Source organism: Callithrix jacchus, chromosome 4 (genome assembly GCF_049354715.1).
Source record: "Callithrix jacchus isolate 240 chromosome 4, calJac240_pri, whole genome shotgun sequence".
Classification (NCBI taxonomy): Eukaryota; Metazoa; Chordata; class Mammalia; order Primates; family Cebidae; genus Callithrix; species Callithrix jacchus.
Genome location: NC_133505.1, coordinates 102,961,714 through 102,985,490, shown reverse-complemented (window position 1 = coordinate 102,985,490; position 23,777 = coordinate 102,961,714). Strand labels below are relative to the sequence as shown.

The 23,777-nt window shown below is 37.0% G+C and overlaps 1 protein-coding gene across 33 annotated transcripts in view; it reads right to left on the bottom strand.

Moving 5' to 3' along the window:
* Window positions 1-23,777, bottom strand: part of KLHL32 (kelch like family member 32) — a 204,830-nt gene that overhangs the window by 88,552 nt on the left and 92,501 nt on the right. For 21 of the 33 annotated variants that reach the window (XR_013534396.1, XR_013534394.1, XR_013534395.1 and 18 more), the window contains one exon: window positions 8,480-8,587. The exons of 3 other annotated variants lie outside the window; for them this stretch is intronic. Coding sequence is in view for 8 of the 30 variants with exons in the window: in XM_078369834.1 (XP_078225960.1) it covers window positions 8,480-8,587 (108 nt within the window). In the remaining 22 variants the exon portion in view is untranslated. Of the gene's footprint in view, window positions 1-596; window positions 754-8,479; window positions 8,588-23,777 lie in introns of all 33 variants that reach the window. 9 more of the 33 variants (XM_078369853.1, XM_078369850.1, XM_078369844.1 and 6 more) reach the window with 1 other exon arrangement.

Genomic DNA, 23,777 nt, shown 5'->3' with positions numbered 1-23,777 from the left:
TCAAAAGATCCAAGAAAGCAAAAGTCATTGATGAAATTCAAACTTCCTCTTTTGTTTCACACTTCTCGAACTTTCCATGTCAACACTCCAGTTATGGACTTGGGCATAGAGAAGCGTCACTTTCTGCAAAATTCAAAATAAAGTAGCCCCCATTATCAACGGTTTCACTTTCTATGGTTTCACCTACCCATAGTAAACTGCAGTCCAAACAGATTAAACAGAAAATTCTAGAAATAAACAATTCGTAAGTTTTAAATTATACACCATTCTGAGTGGCATGATGCAATCTCCCGCCACCCCACTCTGTCTCACCCAAGACATGAATCATTCCTTTGTGCAGCATATCCTCTCTGCACATGCTCTCTGCCTGTTAGTAACCTAGCAGCCCTCTGGGTTATCAGATCACTGTGACAGTATCTCAGTGATTGTGTTTACTTAAAATAAGAAATAGTTGCTACTGTATTATTATAATTGTTCTACTTCATTATTGGGATTATTATTAATCTCTTATTGTGCCTAATTTATAAACTAAATTTTATGACAGGTGTGTATGTATAGGAAAAAAACCCATAGTATATGTAGGGTTTGGTACTTACCTGAGGTTTCAGGCATCCACTGGGGTCTTGGAATATAGTCCTTGCAGATAAGGGGGGCTACTATATTCTTCCTTACAATGTGGATTTCACACTATACCCTCCAGAGCCCAGGGCACACTGGATGTGCCTCAGGAGCCTTTTACTTGCCAGGTAGGTACTGCCAGCGAAAGAAAGAATTGTGAAGCTAAAATATTTGAACCAATGAATTGTCTTAACACTACTCCTGAGAGAAATATTTAAAAAATTTTCTCCCATGTTTTTTCCATGTGCTACCAGTTAGCTCAACTGGGTTATGTTTATAAGTAAATCTGATAGGGACTTTCTCCATATAAATTGACACATCTATCCCTGAAGGGATGGCCCATAAGAAAGCAGATCCAATTAACATTCCTGTCACTCAGCTGCCTGGCCTGATGCTCAGGTCTCCAGAGAAAAGTATTCTGCTGTGAGGAATACAGTGTTAATGATCATCGAAATGTAATGCACAGTGCTTGGATTATCAGGACTCTATATAAAACAGACTTGTGAACTTACTAGGGAACCAAATGACAACCAGAAAAAAAAAGTTACTATGTGAGACCTCTAACTAAATGAATATTTTAAAAATAATTTTTCCCTTAACAGTGTATCATTGTTTTCTTGATTTCCAAAAGGCTTCAAATTGTGAATAGCAATGGTTATATAATGTTTCCTTGTAAAGACTGTACTGAAGCATCCTTTAGGTCAGAGAAAGGTATTTAGGGTGAATGTCCCCCAAGATATGAATTCTATGATTTTGAGAAGCCAAGGGCTGGAGTTATTGGATAATAAAGAGAAATGCAATGGAACACAGATAACAAGGCATCCCTCTTCAGAAGCACAGATATGACATAATTGGTTCACAGCTGACAGAGTTAGCAGTGCCTGGAAATGGGGAATTTTAAAGGGGACTATAAATGTCACTATCATTTGGTGCAGAGTTTCTCTCCTCACTGGGTTTCTGCAATCTCTTCATCAGTCTTCAAGGGATAGAATAGAAGGATAGCTCTCTGGAAAGTAAGAGGAAGCTAACTAGGTTTCAACTCTTGCGCCACTACATGTAAGGTATGTATCACAGTCCTTGGCATCTGGTCCATCTTCCTTGACATCATCATAGTCAGAGTGTTAAACAATAAACCTTACGGTGATTCTCAGTCCTATTTGCTTCCATTTGGGTCTTAAGGTACTCAAATTTCTAGAGGCTTATTCCTAAGGTCTTTTGGTGCTAGAAGTTCCACTTTCTAAACAGGGGTCTTCTTTTTATAGAAGAGTCTTTATGTTTTCTCCTCTTCATTATCAGGCTGGGGTTTTTTTTTTTGTTTTTGTTCTTTGATTTTCTAAAAACACCTGCCTGCTCCTGGGTGGCCAACCTCTTGTCTAGTTTGGACTGGAATCCATCTCCCAGGCAACACTGCCATCAGAGTATCTTCCCTCCTTCCTCATGCCTCTTCTATTCGGAACTGGTCTGAACCATAAACTTGGTCAGAGTTTCAAAGAGAGGAGAGTAAGAGAAGCCAGGGTAACAAGATGAGCCCTCTTGCCCACCAGAGTAAGCGGAGTTTGTGTTTTCTTAGATTCACATTGTCCTTTTCTCTCTAAGGCAGATATGCCCATAGTTTAAGTCACCATTTGCTTGCAACCTGGCTCCCCCAACAAGCCCTGCAGAGCAAGGGAAGCCTGGCCTTTATGCCCTCCATAGCTGGTTCCGCTGTAATAATGATCTCCATGTATGGCTGTGCAAGGACAGCCACGAGGGCTGCAATGCATCCCAAGCTCTATTCAAGCAGTATCCCAAGTAGGGTGTGCCCAGAGGAAGGGCATATTTCTCATTAGTACAAAGGCAGAGTATGTGCTTATGCAGTCCTGTTGACTACTTGATAGGAAATGCATGCATTCTCAGAATATGTATTAGCATTAAGAGGAAAATTTGCTTTTATTTTTAAATATCCTGGATGAAATCTGTAGGCCAATTTTAAGAAGGCTATACTTTAGAGCAATGTGTAGGAGGAACACACACACATCTTGCTACAGTTAGAGGTATTCATTCATCACTCCCACTCTATACTTCCAATTTCTCTCCAAGATAGCAACAATTTTCAGACACTCAAAATACGTACATTTCATACTATGCATATTACAACTGACTAAACATATAATAAACTGTTAGAAATAGCTATAGGCAGGATACACTCAATGTTAGCCCTGAATTTTTACAAATCTATATACATATCATGGCTAAAGACTACATGTCAGTGAATGCCCCTAACAGTAAATAACAGTTAAACTGAAGAATTATGCTTTCACTCACATACCTATGCTCCAACCACTTTGCTTAATGTTAATTTCAATTCCATAGTAAGAGAAAGCAGCTACGCACCAATCTCAAGTAAACTACAATTTCATTCTTTTTGCCATCAGCTGTGTCCATGTCTCAAAGGGAAAACAGATTTACTGCAAATTAAAGATGTTTAAGAAACCAAACGTTCTTGAATGTTGTTCAAGAAAGGCAGTAGAGGTGTCAACTTCTACTCTGTAGCAAAGTCTTAGCACATAAAGAGAACAAGTCCAAACTCTCATGGACTGACTTGAAAAGGCACAGTTTTCAAGTTGAGGAAGCCACCAAAATAGTGTACTCTCTAAATGCCCAAACACTTTTCTGCCTCCTTCAACAAAATTTAACAAATATAACTTAATCTTTTCTTAATGACAGAGTATAATAAAAAATGAACAACAGATTTGAAATTAGCAGGACTGGGCTTGACTAACTAGGCCAAAATAAATAAGAGAATGATCTTAGTCAATTCACTGCATGTCCCTGGGCTTGTCACCTCTCAAGTGGGGTCACAGCATTCCTTAGAGCTATAGGCTAACGCAGGTGGACCATGAGGTCAAGAGATTGGGACCATCCTGGTCAACATGGTAAAACCCCATCTCTACTAAAAATACAAAAATTAGCTGGGTGTGGTAGCATGCATCTGTAATTGCAGCTACTGGGTAGGCTGAGGCAGGAGAATTGCTTGAACCCAGAGGTGGAGGTTGCAGTGATCCGAGATCATGCCACTGCACTCCAGCCTGGCAACAGAGCAAGACTCCGTCTCAAAAAAAAAAAAAGAGACTGCTTAAACAGCATATGTAAAGGGCCTAGTGCTGTGCTGTTCCTAGCTTTTTCAGAAGGTGCTCCAGGAAATGTCAGCCCCCTTCCTGTCCCCTCTGCACACAATCTGAACAGATGAATTACTGCCATGTGCCACAGGCTGTCATATGCCCCTGTGGATGCAGTCAGAATAAGTCTCTGGTGTTTGGACAGAATAAATACAACCTCAGGTCTGACCCTAGGACTTGCTTTTCTTTCTTTCTTTTTAAAGGCACTTACACCAGTTATATTTCCATCTCATTTGGCTTTCTTTTTCTCATAAAAGTGGAATTTAAGCAACTGAGGCATATGACTCCTGGGCAATGGGATATGGCTGCCCTTCAGCAAAAAGGGCAGCAAAAAGCTGCCCTTCCTGCTTTCCAAGTAGGTTTTGTCCCCTTCAAAAAGTCAGCTCCCTTCCTGCTATCTTCACTTCATTTAACATTTCATAGATCCTTTGTGTGATAGGAATTATACACACACACACACACACACACACACACACATCCAACTTAGCCATTCTGAAGGAAATCACAAAGCAGTCAAGCAAGCAATAAGGCAGCCACATATTTATGCATGTGTATTTTAACTCAGCCTTCCCGGGAATTTTTGCTCTTCAGTTTCCTAATACTTCAAACATGCTTTACAGACCTCTACACTTAAACTATTTAGTTGCTAGCACAGCTAAGTACAGATATTATTTACTTGGGTAGTTTTACAAAAAAAAAAATTTACTATTTCGTCCCCACAGCACACCTATGAAGTAGGAGCTCTGATTTTTCTTTTTTTTTTTTTTTTGTCTTTTTTTTTTTAATTGCATTTTAGGTTTTGGGGTACATGTGCAGAACATGCAAGATAGTTGCATAGGTACACACATGGCAGTGTGTTTTGCTGCCTTCCTCCTTACTCAGGAGATGGGAAAATGCAGGTGTGACTGCATGTAATTCAGGTATAAAAAGAGAAATAATAAGACACAATTTAGAGATGGTATCGCTTCACATCTGTAAACCAAAAAACACAAAACACATGATTTACTCACCTCACTAGGAATATATTTTGGCAACTCTGTGAATAATAATGGCCTGCCTTAATTTACTCTGGCTTGAAATTTGGCTGGGCTAATCCTGAGTTTGTGATCCCTCACCTTTCTTTCTCCTGTTATACTTTCTACTTGATTGATGGCTTGTTTCCTTTATACTTACTGTTTTCTTCCAGCTGCCAGAGTTGCCTCAATTATTCTAAGACACATCTTAAACTCTACTAACCTCAGAAAAGAGAATAGGTAATATCATATATTTTAATAAGCCTCTAAAGAAAATTTAGTGAAAAATAAAGACTCCAAAGACAATAGAAAAGATCAATGAAAGTGAGACTTCATTCTTTGTAAAGATAAAATCAACAAAACTTTTGCCAGACTAAGAAAAAAGGGAGAAGATTCAAATAGATAAAATAAGAAATGAAAGAGAAGATACTACAACAGATATTATAGACATACAAAAGATCATAATAGACTGCTATGAACAATTATACACCAAAAAATTAGATAATCTAGAAGAAGTGAATGAAGTCCTAGAAACATACAACCTAGCAAGACTGAATCAAAGTAATAAAAAAATCTGAACAGACCAAAAGTAAGTAAGGAGATTATGTCAATATTATTAATAAAAAATATCTCCCATTAAAGAAAAATATAGGACCTTATAGCATCACAGCAGAATTCTACCAAACATTTAAAGAAGAACTAATACTAATCTTTATTAAAACTCTTTCAAAATATTAAAGAAGGAATACTTTCAAATTCATTTTATGAGACTAGCATTATTCTGATACCAAAGCCAGACAAAGACACTACAAGAAAAAAAAAAAAAATCCAGGCCAATATCCATGATGAGCATGGATGCAAAGCTCCTCAAGAAAATACTCGCAAACCACATTCAACAGCACAGTGAATGATTAAAATAATCATTCACTATGATCAAGGGGGATTTATCCCTGAGATGCAATGATGATTCAACATATGCAAATATTAATAAATTAATGTAATATACCATATTAAAAGAATGAAGGATGACAACCATATGATCATCTCAAAAGATTCAGTAAAAGCATTTGACAAAATTCAGCATTCTATCATGATAAAAACTCTCAACAAGTTAAACATAGAAATAATGTGTCTCAATACAAGAAAGGCCATATATGAAAAGCTCAGAGTCAACATCATACTCAATAGTGAAAAGTTGAAAGCTCTTTCTTTAAGATCAGAAACAAGATAGGCATGCCCATTTTGGCCACTTCTATGCAACAGAGTACTGGAAGTTTTAGCCAGAGAAATTAGACAAGAAACAAAACAAAACAAAAAACGCAATTTAGACCTTGAATATTCAAAGCAATCTCGTGCAAAAAGAACAAGGCTAGAGCCATCACAAGAAGATGAGAAAATAAATAACCCAATCAAAAAAACTGGCAAATGACCTAATGAAACTTCTCAAAAGAATACATACAAATGGCCAACAGGTATATGAAAAAAATGCTCATCATCATTAGTCTTCAGGGAAATGCAAATTAAAACCATGATAAGATATCACCTCACCCCTGTTAGAATGGCTCCTATAAAACAGACAATAGTAACAAATATTGGTGACGGTGTGGAGAAAATGAAACCCTTGTGTACTGTTGGTGGGAATGTAAATTAATATAGCCATTATGTTAAACAGTATGGAGTTTCTTCAAAAACGTAAAAAGTAAAATTAACGTATAAACCAGCAATCCCACTTCTGGATAACAGCCAAAATAATTGAAATTAGTATGCTATAGAGTTATCTGTATTCCCATGTTCACTGCAGCATTATTCACAATAACTAAGATACGAATGCAACCTGCTTGTCCATCATCAGATGAATAAATAAAGAAAAGATGGTATATATAGACAATGTACTACTATTTAGCTTTAAAAAGGGGAGAAATCCCATTATTTGCAATGACATGAATGAACCTTGAGGATACTATGTTAAGTAAAATAAGCCAGGCAGAAAGACAAATACTTCATGATCTCACTTACATGCAGAATCTAAAAATGTTGAACTCATAAAAGTATCAAGTAAAATGACAGTTACCAAAGGCTAGAGGAGGGGTTTTCTTAGTTCATTTAGTGTTGTTATAAAGGAATACCTTAGATTTGGTAATTTATATAAGAAAAAGATTTATTTGGCTCATGATTCTGCAGGCTAAACAAGAAACAGGGCTTTAGCATCTGCTTCTGGTAAGGGTTTCAGGCTGTTTCCACTCATGGCAGAGGGGAAGGGGAACTGGCATGTGCAGAGATCACATAATGAGAGAGGAAGCAAGAGAGTGGAAAGGAGGTGCTAGGCTCTTTTTAATAACTAGCTCTCACAGGAACTAACAGTGAAAACTCACTGACACCCTGAGGGAGGACAGCAGTCTATTCATGAAGAATCCACCAACATGACCTGAACATCTACCTACAGACTCTACCTCCAACATTGGGGATCAAATTTCAGCATGAGATTTGGAGGGGACAAACATCCAAACTGTATCAGGGGTGGACAGACTAAGGGGGAGATGTTGATCAAAGGGTATACAGTTTCAGCTAGACAGCAGTAATAAGCTGCAGTGATTTGCTTCACAGAAAGATAACTATAATAAATAATAATGCATTGTATAGTTCAACATTGCTAGAAGAATATATTTTAAATGTTTTCACCACAGAAAAATAAGTAGGTGAGGTGACAGATTTGTTAGCCTAATTTAATCACCCCACATTTTAAATACATATCAGAACATCACATTTATATCACATAAGTATATATAATTATTTTTGCCAATTAAGAATTAAATTAAACAAAAATAAAATGCAGACGAAAATGGGCTCCCACACATTCTTCAAGACCCAAATACCACCTTCTCTGTAAAATTCTGTACTGGTACTCATACTTGACCACATACACCCTTATCCCACTCTGTTTTGTATTCTTCTTCTGTTATAACTCCAGTATCAGTGAGGAATTATAATTATGTATTTGCCTCTCTTTCTTTCATTAGAATGTGAGCCTCTCAAGAGAAGATGCTCTCATTTTTGCATAGAAGATACTGAATCCAAGTTGGATAAAACAGTATTAAAGAACAAAAGTTTATAAAAGAGGAGCTAGACATCCAGTCTGTATTTGAATTATTTGAGTAGTTCTCAAATATAAATGGATATCCTCTGATGTCCTGTAAATCCTATAACAATTTTAGTCATGAATATATTAGGATTTCAAACCATCGCAATCTACTAATCTAAATGCCTTCAATTCTGACCCTGAGATATGTGGAGGACATGGTGCCAAGATGTTGGACATGAATTTTGGTGGCTCTAAATTCTTGTCTTGTTTTTAAGACAATAAAGCCATGACTGAATCACTGAGCTTCAGTGATACCAATGAGAATCTGCTATCTTGCAAACCCTTTCCCTCATGATAGTTCTTTAAGATATTCAAAAAAATCACACCAGCAAGCACTAAGTTTAAAATACTGTGTTCGCCAGATCATATTAAAAATCAAATTGCTTTACTTACCTTTCCATAACTTTAGTTATAAAATTAAGTGATATGAATTTTATTTTTAACATCAAAATGAGTAAGAACAATAACTACGTCTCATACCCTAAGGATAATCTCCTTTGGTTAGGTGTAGTTAAAAAATTAAAACTTTCAGATCACATTTAATACCATACCTGTCCTGTGTATGCAAACTCCAGAGCCTGCTTTAAGCCGAGGCTGGTCACACCATGCAAATTAACCTCATCAGCTCCACTTTCCACCATACAAAGACTGAACATTGCCTGAGGTGAGGAAAAAGAGATAGATACTTAGAAGACTTTAAAAGCAAGGGATCAAGACAAAATCCTAGAGAGACCAGGGAAATCAAGTTTTACAAATTAGTAATTGATTTTGATTTTTGAAATGCTTCTACAAAGCTTCATCCACAAAAACCACTGCAAATCATTTTGATGTCTAATCTATTACAATAACAACACACACAGGATGGCATTCCTCACTATATACAGTACTTCTATATATAATACACAGTCTCATTTTGAGGTGATGATGTTTTGGCTCACTGAACTCTTTCTCTTGGTCCTGAATTCTCATTGTTACCAAGTTATATGCAGCAATCCCAAACATCCTGCCCAACAGGACATGAAAAGCCTCATCTCCTGACTTCTCTGCTTTTTTCTGCCTCAGTTGAATGAAACCCTAATTCCTCTCATCTGCTATTGTATTAGTTCATTTTCACAGTGCTTATAAAGAACTGCCTAAGACTAGGTAATTTATAAAGAAAAGAGGTTTAATTGACTCACAGTTCAGAATGGCTGGGGAGGCCTCAGGAAACTTACAATAATGGCGGAAGGCAAAGGGGAAGCAAGGCACCTTTTTAACAAGGCATCAGAAAGAAGAAGGGCCGAGTGAAGGGGAAGAGCCCTTTATAAAACCATCAGAGCTTTTGAGAACTCACTCACTATCTTAAGAACAGCATGGGGGCAACACTGCCCCATGATCCAACTACTCTCCACAGATCTCTCCTTTGACATGTGGAGATTATAGGGACTGTGGGGATTACAATTCAAGATGAGATTTGGATGGGGACACAAAGCTTAGCCATATCAGCCATGTATCACATACTATATTCCAGTGGTTCTCAAAGTGTAGCCCTTGGACCAGCAACATCAGCATCACCTGGGAACATATTTGAGTACAGATTCTCCGAACCCCACTACAGTCACCTTCAGGTGACTCTCATGCCCACTTGAATTTGAGAACCACTAAGCTATTCAGTGCAAGTCAATTTGCCCCCAACCAATTCCCCAAATGGCCAACTTACTGCAAATCAGTATGTCAAATGAAAATTTGAAATTAAAAAAATAAAAACTTTCCAAAGTAAACAAATGCATGAGTTCCCATAAAAAAATTAAAAAGGCAAAAACACACACAAAAAAACAACCCCACACTAATTTGTGCACCTTTAACCTTTGACTTGAAAAATATAAAGAGAATTCAATTTTGTTTACTGATAATGAGAGAAGTCTTATGGGAACTGTTCCCTTAGATTCTGCAGTTGGGCTAACTTTATAGAAGTAAACCTCATAGTAGTAAAAAACAAAAACAAAAAAGACTTCACTGTGCTATGTAGCATTTAGTTCATGCTGATTTAATTTTAAAAATGTGATTTTTTAAACATTTTCCAATGTGTCAATAATCATCTTTTAGCAATTTTGTTTATTTAAATTTTATCAATGCCTCAGGAATGCATATATTTTGGGGGTACATGTGATAATTTAATATAGTCATAATTTTTAATGGCCAAATCAGTGTATTTGAGATATTACCTTAAAACTGTCTTTTCTTTTTGCTTGAAACATACAAATCATTCTCTTCTAGCTATTTTCAAATGTACAATAGATTACTGTAAACTATAGTCACTCTACCAATCTAACGCTAGGTCTTATTTCTTCTATTAAACTGTATATTTGTACCCATTATTCAATATCCCCATCATCGTCCCCCTTCCAACTACCCTTCCCAGCCTATTGGGAGGCTAACCACTAGTCTATTTTCTGTCTTCATGAGATTCACTTTATTAGCTCTCACATGTGGGTGACAACATATGATATTTGTCTTTCTGTGCTTGGCTTACTTCACTTAATATGACTTCTAGTTCCATCCATGTTGCTGCAAATGACTGGATTTCATGTTTGTGACTAAATAATATTTCTCTGAGTATGTATACCACATTTTCTTTACCCATTCATTCACTGATGAGCACTAAGTTAATTCCACCTTTTTTTTTTTTTAAGACAGGAGTTTTGCTCTGCCACCCAGGCTGGAGTGCAGTGGCATGATCTTGGCTCACTGCAACCTCTGGCTCCTGGGTTCAAGCAATTCCGCTTCCTCAGCCTCCTGAGTAGCTGGGGCTACAAGCATGTGCCATCACACTGGCTACTTTTTGTATTTTTAATGAAAATGGAGTTTCACCACGTTGGCCAAGGCTGGTCTCGAACTCCTGACCTCAAGTGATCCACCTGCCTCAGGTTCCCAACGTGCTACAGTGCTGAGATTACAGGTGTGAGCCACCTCACCCAGCCCAATTCCAAATTTCAACTATTGTGAATAGTGCTACAATAAACATGGGTGTTCCTTTCCCATGTTTTCTCAGGAATCATAAACATGATTTCTTTTCTTTTGGAAAAGAAAGTGTGTGTGTGTGTGTGTGTATATATATATGTACGTACAATAGATTACTGTAAACTATAGTCACTCTACCAATCTAACGCTAGGTCTTATTTCTTCTATTAAACTGTATATTTGTACCCATTATTCAATATCCCCATCCCCATATATATATATATTTTACACACACACACACACATACACATATTACAATATACTGATTTCCTTTGTTTTGGATATATACCTAGTAGTAAAATTGCTGGGTCATACGCTAGCTACATTTTTAGTTTTTTGAGGAACCTCCATATGTTCTCCATAGTGGCTGTACTAATTTATTCCCATCCACAGTGTACTAGGGTTCCCTTCTCTCCACATCATTGCCTATCTCTCACCATGCACAATATTTGTTACTATTGTCTGTTTTATAGGAGCCATTCTAATAGGATTCAACTTCTTCATAGTTTAGTCTTGGGAGGGTGTAAGTGTCCAGTGGGTTATCCATTTCTTCTAGATTTTTCTGTTTTATTTGCATAGAGGTGTTTATAGTATTTTCTGATGGTAGTTTGTATTTCTATAGGATCGGTGGTGATATCACCTTTATCTTTTTTTATTGTATCTATTTGATTCTTCTCTCTTTTCTTCTTTATCAGTCTGGCTAGTGGTCTATTTTGTTGATCTTTTCAAAAAAACACCTCCTAGATTCATTGATTTTTTGAAGAATTTTCTGTCTCTATCTCCTTCAGTTCTGTTCTGATCTTAGGTATTTCTTGTCTTCTCCTAGCTTTTGAATTTGTCTTCTCTAGTTTTTTTAATTATGATGTTAGGGTATCAATTTTAGATCCTTCTTGCTTTCTCTTTTGGGCATTTAGTGATATAAATGTCCCTCTACACACTGCTTTAAATGTGTCCCAGACATTCTGGTACATTGTGTCTTCGTTCTCATCGATTTCAAAGAACATCTTTATTTCTGCCTTCATTAATTTTTTTTTTATTCAGGAGCAGGTTGTTCAGTTACCACATAGTTGTGCCGTCTTGAGTGAGTTTCTTAATCCTGACTTCTAATTTGATTGCATTGTGGTCTGAAAGACTATTTATCACAACTTCCATTCTTTTGCATTTGCTGAGGAGTGTTTTACTTCCAATTATGTGGTCAATTTTGGAATAGGTGTGATGTGGTGCTGAGAAGAATGTATATTCTGTTGATTTGAAGTGGAGGATTCTGTAGATGTCTATTCAGTACCCTTAGTCCAGATCTGAGTTCAAGTCCTGGATATCCTTGTTAATTTTGTTTTGTTAATCTGTCTAATATTGACAGTGGGGTGTTAAAGTCTCCCACTATTATTTAGAGTGGGAGTCTAAGTCTCTTTGTGGGTTTCTAAGAACTTGCTTTATGAATCTGCGGCGCTCCTGCATTGGGTGCATATATACTTAGGATAGTTAGCTCTTCTTGTTGCATTGATCCCTTGACCATTATGTGATGCCCTTGTCTCTTTTGATATTTAATGGTTTCAAGTCTGTTTTATCAGAGATTAAGATTGCAACCCCTGCTTTTTCTTTCTTTCCTTTTTTTTGTTTTCCATTTGCTTGGTAAAATTCCTCCATCCCTTTATTTTGAGCTTATGTTTGTCTCTGCATGTGATATGGGTCTCCTGAATACAGCACATCAATGGGTCTTGACAATTTATCCAATTTGCCTGCCTGTGTTTCTTAATTGGGGCATTTAGCCCATTTACATTTAAGATTAATATTGTTATGTGTGAATTTGATCCTGCCATTATGATGCTAGCTGGTTATTCTGCCCAATAGTTGATGCAGTTTCTTCATAGTGTCAATGGTCTTTACAATTTGGTATGTTTTTGCAGTGACTGGTACCGGTTGTTTGCTTCCATGTTAGTGCTTCCTTCAGGAGTAAGGCAAGCCAGGTGGTAAAAAAAATTTCTCAGCATTTGCTTGTCTGTAAAGGACTTTATTTATCCTTCACTTATGAAGCCCAGTTTGGCTGAATATTAAAGTCTGGGTTGAAAATTCTTTTCTTTAAGATTGTGCATATTGGCCCCCACTCTCTTCTGGCTTGTAGGGTTTCTGCCAAGAGATCTGCTGTTAGTCTGATGAGCTTCCCTTTGTGGGTAATCCAACCTTTCTCCCTTGCTGCCCTTAGCATTTTTTCCTTCATTTCAACATTGGTGAATCTGACAATTACTTGTCTTGGGGTTGCTCTTCTCAAGGAGTATCTTTGTGGTCTTCTCTGTATTTCCTGAATTTGATTGTTGGCCTGCCTTGCTAGGTTGGTGAAGTTCTCCTGGATTATATCCTGAAGAGTGTTTTCCAACTTGGTTTCATTCTCCTCTTCACTTTCAGGTATGCTGATGACACGTGGATCTTTTCACATAATCCCACATTGCTTGGTCACTCTTTTGAGTTGATCTTCAATCTCCAATATTCTTTCTTCTGCTTGATCAGTTCAGTTATTGAAACTTGTGTATGCTTTCCAAAGTTCTTACGCTGTGTTTTTTAGCTCCATCAGGTCATTTATGTTCTTCTCTAAACTGGTTATTCTAGTTAGCATTTCATCTAACCTTTTTTCAAGGTTCTTAGTTTCCCTCATTGGGTCAGAACATGCTCCTCTAGCTCAGAGAAGTTTGTTATTACCCACCTTCTGAAGCCTGCTTTCAATTCGTCAAACTCATTTCTCCATCCAGTTTTCTTTCCTTTCTGGTGAGGAGCTGTGATCCCTTAAAGGAGAAGAGGCATTCTAGTGTTTGGAGTTTTCAGTCTTTTTGCACTGGCTTCTTCCCATCTTTGTGAATTTATCTACCTTTGGTCTTTGAGGTCAGTGACCTTTGGATGAGGTCTCCGAGTAGATGTCCTTTTTGTTGATGTTGAAGCTATTTCTTTCTGGTTGTTAGTTTTCCTTCTAACAGTCAGGCCTCTCTGCTGCAGGTCTACTGGAGTTTGCTGGAGATCCACTCCAGACCCTGCTTGCCTGGGAATCACTAGCAGAGGCTGCAGAACAGCAAGGACTGCTGCCTATTCCTTTCTCTGGTAGCTTTGTCCCAGAGGGGTACCTGCCAGATGCCAGCCAGAGCTCTCCTTATGAGGTGTCTGTCAGCCCCTACTGGGAGGTGTCTCAAAGTCAGGATACACTGGGGTCAGAAAGTCACTTGAGAAGGCAGTCTGTCCCTTACCAGAGCTTGAATGATGTGCTGGGAAATCCACTGCTCTCTTCAGAGCTTCCACGCAGATTAAAAAGACAATGCACAGAATGGGAAACGTATTTGCAAACCATATATCTGATAAAGGGTTAATATCCAAAATATACAAGAAATTCACAAAATTCAATAGCAAAACAAGAAAACAACTGAATTTTAAAATGGGCACAGGATCTAATTAGACATTTTTCCAAAGAAGGCATACAAATGGGCAACAGGCATATAAAAAGATGTTCAACATCACTAATTATCAGGGAAAAGCAAGTAAAAACCACAATGAGGTGTCTCCTCACACTCATTAGAATAATTATTACCAAAAAATGAAAGGTAAATGTTGGTGAGGTTGTAGAAAAGATAGAATCCTTGTTTATCGTTGGTTGGAATGTAAATTGGTACAGCCATTATGGGAAACAATAAAGAGGTTGATTAAAAAAATTAAAAATAGAACTACCTTATGATCTAACAATCTCACTTCTGGGTATGTATGCAAAGAAAATGAAATCAGTATCTCAAAGTGATAGCCACACTCCATGGTTATTGCAGCATTACTCACAATAGCCACAATATGGAAACAACCTTAATGTTCCTCAACGGATGAATGGATAAACAAAATGTGAGACATACACATACACGAACATTATTTAGCCCTAAAAAAGAAGAAAATCCTGCCATTTGCAACAATATAGAACCTGAAGGACATTATGCTATGAACCTGTAGGACATTAAGCTAACTGAAATAAACTAGACACAGAAATACAAATACTGAATGATCTCACTTACACAGGCATACTTTGGAGATAATGTGGGTTTAGTTCTAGACCACCTTAATAAAGCAAGTATCACAATACAGTAAGTCATACATATGTTTTTGGTTTCCCAGTACATATAAAAGTTATGTTGACACTATACTGTGGTCTATTAAGTATATATACAAAGTGAAGAGTGCCTGACATATGGCAAGCTCTTAGTAAAATTAATATTTTGTGATAACAATGAAATGTAGTAAAGTTTCTTTTATGTATTCCTAGTTAAAATGATTGATATGTTAGGAGGAGTACCAGTTCCTGTTGTTGTTTTTCTTTTCTTCTTTTTTTTTTCCTTTTCTTAAATCACATTCTGGAGTTGACTTCTAGGACACTGTTGTTGTTGTTTTTTTAACCAAGTGTGGGTATAGATAAAAAATGCTAACAAGAAATTGTCTTTAGAGTTAAGCAGATTTTGTTTATGCATATGTAGACGATTACCTGAAATTCCAAAATTAAAAAACAGATCACAGTTTAAAAAAAAACCCTCAGTTTGTAAAATGTTGAATTTGATTCTAAACTTCTTGAAAGGAATTTGCTTCTAAACTTCTTGAAAGAAATTTCAGTTGTTTTCAGTGTCTGCTTTTTACTACATGGGCAGTTAAGTTGTTAATATTCCCCACACCAACCAAGTTCTGTTTTCAGATTTTTCAAGTTGTAATTGCACCCAATGTGCTGACTGGCTGCTTGCCACCAATCCCATATGTACAGCAGGACTGAAATGGCTCAAACTGCAGAAGAATAATCTGGGTTAATGAAATGGAAAAAATTCCTGAGAACAAAGGTTAATAAAACAAAACAGTCTGCCAAAAGAGTCTGTAAAATCTACTTTTCTAGGGTCTTTCAAAAGTAATCAGGGTAATACAGGCATAGAATAGAGATCCTCAATCCGAGGATCAGTAGAGTTGGGAGGAAAACACAATTCCTTAAATAATGTGTACCTATATTTGCACATTTGTATAGAACACCAAATTGGTAATTGTTTTATATCAATATAATTAAATGCATCTATAATTGCTATATTATAGAGTATGAGTATAAAGGGAAAAACGAGACTTAATTTTATCCTATTTACATAAGTATTTTTTGAATCTTTGCAATGAACATGCATTACTCATGTATTTCAAACAACTCCCTTTAAAATTTTTTGCTTTATTCTTAATGTTCCAAACTACGCAGCAAGATTCATCTGGTTATATAACCTACTGGTCATATGGGCAGTTTATCTTGAAACTTTGGCTAATGTGATACCTTCTCTGAACCTCAGGCCCTTTATCTGTAAAATGGGAGTAATAGCAACTTCACAGGATTGTCATAGGTTTAAATACAAATACGCTTAATATCAGGTATAATTCATGGCATATAGTAGATGCTTAATAGTTAGAAACTGTTACTACGTTCCAGGTTGATTATCCTACTGTCCCATGTTTCCCTTTGATTCCACTTGAAACAAGAGTTGAGAAACAGCACCCTGCACTCAACTACTGATTAAATCCATTCATTTCAAATAATTTCCAAATGACAATCTCACTCTAAATCCCTATCTCTGGCTTCAGAACTTTACATTTGCAACATACTCCTAGACCTCTACTTTATGGAATGACCCTATTTAAAAAATCATCACCACCACTTCTTTAAATACAGAACTTCCGCTTTGACATCATATCACACTGTTTTAGAAATTCAATGTTGCCAGGCACTGTGGGTCATGTGTGTAATCCCACCACATTGGGAGGCTGAGGCTGGAGGTTCACTTGAGGCCAGGAGTTTGAGGCCAGGCTAGGCAAAACAGGGAGAGCCTATCTCTACAAACAATAATAAAAAAAAATTAGCTGGGCATGGTGGTGTGCACCTGTAGTAGCAGCTCCTCTAGATGGTGAGGCAGGAGTATTGCTTGAACCCAGGAGTTTGATCCTGCAGTGAGCTATGATCACACCACTGCACTCCAGCTTGGGCAAGAAAGTGAGATCCTATCTCAAAATATTAAAAAAAAAGACATTTAATGTTAAAATTTTAATGCTTATCATAATTTTTAAAAACTAGAATTGGCTAACCTAAAAATTAAAAAGGGGAACTATTATATCAAGGTCGATGTCTTGGGTATAATAAATTTAAAAGACATCTCAATTAGAAAGAGCCTCATTGGATATCACTTAGTGATAAGGAAGAACTTGGCCATTTGTCAGTGAAACACCAGTTGCCTAGTCTATCTGAGCTAGTGAAAATATCCAGAGACCTGCTAGAGACCACAAGGAAGGACAAAGTCTCCTTGGCAGCAAAAGAGATGATGAGACCAACGGTAATATTTTTAAGCATAGACCATCTTGAAAAGGTATAATGCAGGCTCCATGAAGGCAGGTGCCTCACGTATCTCCCTTCCTCACTGTGGTATCCTGAGATCCTGGGAGTGCATACACGCAATAAATATAGCAAGTGAATGAAGCAACAAACATGATCTTCAAAACTCATCTGTAGTTGATATCCTGACACCCTACAGTGTCATAAACAAAAAGAATTAGTTCTATGTAACAGAGAATGTTCTGCATGTAAGGTGTTTTAGATACCAAAATGTAAAATCGTAATTAAAGAGAAAGAGCATCTACTGTAAGCTAAACATTTGAGAAACACACAAGTGAGTTCAAAGCTAGACATTTAGGGAAAAAAAGAACATATGTCAATGTTCTCTATCAAGTCATAACATTCTGCCAAAGCATAGGATAAAGTTCTGCTTAGAAATATGAAAGCATTGCACAGACTCATGCTTAGTTCACATGATTTTGTCTGTGAAAGAGCCTTGCCCAGAGTGAGATTTGAAGTCATTACAGCTCACTTGTGGCTGTTAATGTCCTGCCACCAACACAAATCTTTCTAATTGAAAACCTAGTTTGTGAGTATATAATCCAGCTTAAGTGCCTACCACAGAGGGAGGTGTGGACTTGTATGTTATTCCCTCTTTATTTCATACAGAAATGATGCAAATTGAGTCCTAAAATCACAGTACATGAAGTAAGTTTTCTTGAAGTTTTTTGCATGTTAGCTGTCATGCAGACACAAGATTAGTTACAGCTACATTTTAGGTAGGTATCTTATGACACAAAACTGACAAAAATTTTACTACATCTTCATAGATAAGTAAAATGGCAGATGATAGACTTTTTAAGGCATCTGGTAAAATATGATCTTTTTACCTGGCAAACTATGTGCAGCTTTGGAGTTACACTGAACACAGTCAAAACCACTGTGACTCCCATTTTATCAAGAATACAAATAATCTTACACATGAAATAACTGAATTGTTTGGAGGTACATTCAACCCTTACATTTTATGAGCATGAAAAAGAGTTAAATGAAAGTAAACAGGCATGGTTAAGGAAGTCATTGAAAAGAGCAACTTTCAGTGATTATAGCAGATCCATTACATCTTACATTTCTATATGCCCACTGTTACATAATTAGTGATGTTTACAATGGCCATGAGGCATTACAGAGATTTGAACTAACTTCTGAATCAACAAAGATTGCATTTTACTCAATTTAGTGTTAATGGTTGTTAGCCTTTATTACATTCTCTACCTCACAGAGAGAATGGATAGTAAATCTCAGTTAATGAGACCATTCAATTAACTGCAATAGTCCATTCCCTTCCATGAGGGAGAGGAGAGTCCCTATCTCAGTTAAATTGGACTATTTACCTCCTTTATCTTGCAAATGAAAAAACAACCCAATGCATTTGGGTTGCTAAATGGACTGAAAGAGTGAGGATGTTTGGTTGTTGGTTTTCTTTCCTCTTTACAATTGTTTTAACTTTCCCTCCCATAGTATACTCTCAGAGAATAAAATAACACAAGACAAACTAAAACAGTAAAATTATATTACTGTAAATATAATTAGGCAACAAAATTAATATCTCAAAAATATCAATTTTCCCTCACCTTAACCACATAAAGATCCATTTTATATGGTAAAAATTGTGTTACATGTTGTCTGTTTCTAAAATCTTCAAATATGTAGCTTGTTTATTTAAAGGATCTAGCTGTGTTTCACAGCTTTGCTCTTGGCACAGTTGCTTCCTAAATTAACTATACAGTGATAATGAGCCCTTCAAAACAAGCATCATTATGGTTTATCCTGTCTGTTTAGAATTATCCTCTTTCTGAATATGGCCATGTTTCAATATGGCCTGGGTCTTCTGGGAGAGAAAAGGATGGAATGAAACAAATTAAGTTGTTTCTTTATTAGCTAAAGTCATGGTAATTGTGAAGGCCAGAAACTGCTGCTCACCATGAAGTAGGTAACTCACAAAAGGTATTCGTCCTTGCCAGTCTTTCCATCTTCTGGAAAGTGGCATCCACACATTTGACTTCAGCTTTGGCTTGCCCTCTCAGATCCCTATGCTGCTCCTTATTCCTCTGGTGGTTCTGTTACCTTCTAGTTGTATCCCCTGAACATGGGATCACAATACATTCCTACTCACCATACAAAGAAGTACATCATTTTATCTGTCACAAATTTGCCTCTTTCAGATGTTTAGGAATGGCACTTTTACTCTTCTTTATTGAATACATTTGCTAAACCATTATTGAATGAATCAAAGGAATTGAAGAGGCTGTTTGATCTCTCTTAGATGGCAGCCAATGGCACAATCCTGCTTTTCACAAACTTCTAAGGACACCCTGACTGAGACATAACCTAAATTTCCTGCATTTTGACAGCTGTCCTAAGACAAAATTTGGGGCTTGCACGAAGGAATGAGCGACCAGTTGTGATAGAGTCTGGGTGGATCAGGGAAAGTGAGTATGAATAAAGGAAATGTTTTTAGAGAACAGTGATATCAGATAAGGTTGAAAGCCTGGAGAAAGAAAGAAAGGTGAAGCAACTGAGGAGGCAGAGCATGGGATTCTTTCTGAGGAAAATATGATAGGAATTCAGGGAGAATTCTATAAGATCAGAAGAGACTCCACGTGATTTTCAAAGCTGTGCTGGAAGTGTATAAGAAGCAAGAGTAAACTCTAGCTTCTCTTCTGCAAATGGAATTTTGGAATTTTAATACTTTGGAGATCACTGGCCCCTCCTTACTTAAGGTGTGGTCCCTGGACTAGCAGCATTGGTATTGCCAAGGAACTTGTAAGAAATGCAGAATCTCGGATCCCATCTCACACTTACTGGGTGGGAAAGTTGAGTTTTAACAAGAGCCCCAGGTGAACCACATGCACATCAATGTTTGAGAAGAACAGCTGGGGTAGTCAGTCCTCCCCTTGCAACACTCCTTGCATACTTGAATACCTGAGGTAATGAGACACCTAATATTTTCAGGACAGCGTGTTCCTCGCTGGAGAATTATTAGTAAAACCTTCAAAATATTGACTGTTAATCACCCTCCTTATAACTTTCTCCCCGTGGTCATAGGAGAAGGTCATTAAGTTAACTCTCTTTTCTGCTTAACAGCCTTTCAAATATATATAGTAACAGCTCTGGAGTCTCCTACTGGAAATAGTATCTAATCCAAATTCTCTGAGTCATAAAATGTTAGTGCTTGAAGCCAATGCTAGAATTTTGGAAGGCTGGGTAAAAGGCCTGAGTCCAAATCCCAGCATGGGAGGATTGATCCCCAGATTTGGAGGGGTGGGAGTGATTACTGTACAGAAAATAAAAGTTATTTAAAAACAAAGACAGTGGATTCAATGAGTTGGTCTTTAAAACAGTAAATCATCCCAAGCTCTTGAATGGCGTCAGTGGTAAAAACTTTCAGGCAAATCTTTCACACTGTCTCCCTTTTCCCCAATTATTTTGGTTGATTTTCTTTGGTCTCTTTCCTTCTTATCCATTTTCCTTAATAGGAATTTCATGTGGCCACCTCAAAGCTGCTTTTGACACAAATCACTCAGAATATTCTCATAGAATTCAAAAAGTAGAAGTTTTTAACAAGTTTCAATTTGTCATAAAGAATAACAAGGAAGTTTCTTACCTACCCAATCTGATATTGGTAATGGCTTCCTGGAGCCCTGTTGAGGGCTGTGAGGCCACAGCCAGCTCAAGTGAGAGTGGTCAAGATCTAGTCATAATGTGTGTCATGGCCATAAATAAGGAACAGGAGCAGATAAGCATTAAAACACACAGTTTCTGTCCTAGAATTTACAATGTCATCCATAAGATCTGTTATCCCTTTTCTTTTTTTTTTTTTTTGAGATGGAATCTCCCTTGATTGCCCAGGCTGGAGTGCAGGGGTGTGATCTTGACTCACTGCAACCTCCACCTTCTGGATTTAAGTGATTCTGCCTCAGCCTGTCAAGTAGCTGGGACTACAAGTGTGTGCCACCACGCCCGGCTAGTTTTTGTGTTTTTAGTAGAGATGGGGTTTCACCATATTGTGTTGACCAGGCTGGTCTCAAACTCCTGACCTTGTGATACACCTGCCTCAGCCTCCCAAAGTGCTGGGATTAAAAGAGTGAGCCACTGCACCCTACCCTGTTATCCCCTTTCTATAGAGAACTTTTTGGAAGAATGTTGAAGATAATAGTGTGGAATTTCCTCAGTTATCACTTATTATCTTAGTCTCTCAAAACTCAATGGAAACTAATTATCACTCTTAAAATTTTAACAGTCCCTCTCTTATTTTTAATGTTCTCTCTTAATAACTTTTTCTTCAACTTATAAAGGAAGGTGTATATAACCACAAATATAGGTGCCCAGTCCAGGTGTGGATACTCTCTTTGATCTTGCATTTTATTCAGCACTTTTGTTTGACAGCTGAGTCAGACAACACACACTGGAGCCCATCTCCATTATTAGGCATGCACACAGATGAGGGCAAGAGCCCAGCTAACAGACTGTTTCGTTTAACTCCATTAGTTGCTAAGCAACCATTTCCCTGGCACCTTCCTAATCTAAGAACAGGTCAGCTCAATGAATATGAAGTGTTACGGGTCTTTCCAAATGTTCAAGCTCATTTTTTTTTGAGACAGGGTCTTGCTCTGTCACCCAGGCTAGAGTACAGTGACATGATCATAGTTCACTGCAACCTCAAACTCCTGGGCTTAAGCAATCCTCCCATCAAGCTCACTTTTTCTGCAAGCACATTTGATGCTTTGTCCAAGCAGGCTAATGTAAAGTCTGTACATCTTATAAAATGGGGAAACAAAAGGGTTTAGGAATCATCCACAAGACCTCAAACACATGTTTAAAAATAGATGAAGGACTTCTTTTAATCCTATGAACATTTATATATATATAATGTATTCATTTCTCAAAATTTATATATTTTATATATTACCCATCTTGATCTTCATTTTCTTTTGGGTGAAATGAGCTTTGCACAATCATTAAAAGAGAGATAAATAGGTTTTTCTTCTAGGGCCTCCCTATAGCTGTTGTGTGGTAATGAGAATGACAATAGCAACCCAGCCTTTACCACGTGGCAGGCCCTGTGTCAGAGTCCTACTTGAATTAAAGTTTTATTTTCACAACTGTATGAAGTCAGATACTACTATTATTTCATTTTAAACATGAGGAAACTGAGACCCAGTTAAATTAAGCAAATGGTTCAAGGTGATAAAGCTGGTAAGAGGGAGAGTCAAGACTTGAGCCTATACCCTTCACCACCATTCTTCAGTGCCTATTCATGTGCCTCCCGCTCAAGTTGAAAGTCTACTGGATAAACTGGGAAACTAGTAAGCCCTTCAATGCAAAGAGAGACAAACAGACATCAGACTGTGTTTAGACTACAGACTTCTCCTCCACTTCTTCCAACCACAGTTGACCTCAGAAGTATGAATATTTATTGCCTACCTAAGAAATGCTTTACTATCTATTACTGGAATCTCACATGAAGTTAACTAATTCCCATAATTGTAGCAGGATCAGAAAACATCTAATACATGTATTGTGATTATAAGATGATATAAATGATTTGATATGAAAATCTCTCATCACTTTTGAGTCACAGCTCTCTAAGTGAGAAGCATACTGATAATTCAATCTTTCAGGAATTCAGGCATGCAGGCCCAGAATCCAATCAACATCAGATGGGCTAATTAAAAGCAACTGATTCAACGAGCAGCTGGATCATCCCACACTATGGACAATTCATTCCAAATCAGTTTTTTAAAAAGACGATAAAGAGAATTGTGGCATTTCTACAGATTCCAATAATTCTTTATACCAATTCATCAGGTTCTCATGATCAGATGTCTTCCCCTCCTTTATGAAACAACTGCCTTCACTCAATACTAAATTTTAAGACTTTAAAAATTCCATCAGCTTTATTATCCTTTAAACATGTGTTTTTCTTTTGGATGAAGCTGAGGTTGACTGTATACCTGAGATCAAATAAGCACAAATGCAAATTTTATTTTAAATAAAACAGCATAAAAGTTACGGTCTTAAAAGCATAGAAAAGATATGGCAAAAAAATAAAATAATCTTTCAATACGTATTTGAAATGAATACATATAAAGGGACTTATTAGCACAGTGACTGTCACAGTGTAAATAATAAAAAATACGTGAGCTATTACTAGTTTAAAACTATTTTTCTAGCTTACTTATATTTGGTAGATGTGCAGTTTAAATAAAATGCAGACTGGAGTTCACCATTATCCACCCATTCACTATAATGAACACAGTGAACTAACTATAAACACAATAATGAAAAATAAATGAATGACTCTGAAATGTTAATGATTTCTCTGGCATTGATTCAAAAGGAATGTAATGATAGCTCTTTAGATGACTCTCAACTTTCTATTTAAAAAAGAAGTAACATTTGACCAATATCACTGTTACCTGATACCTCAC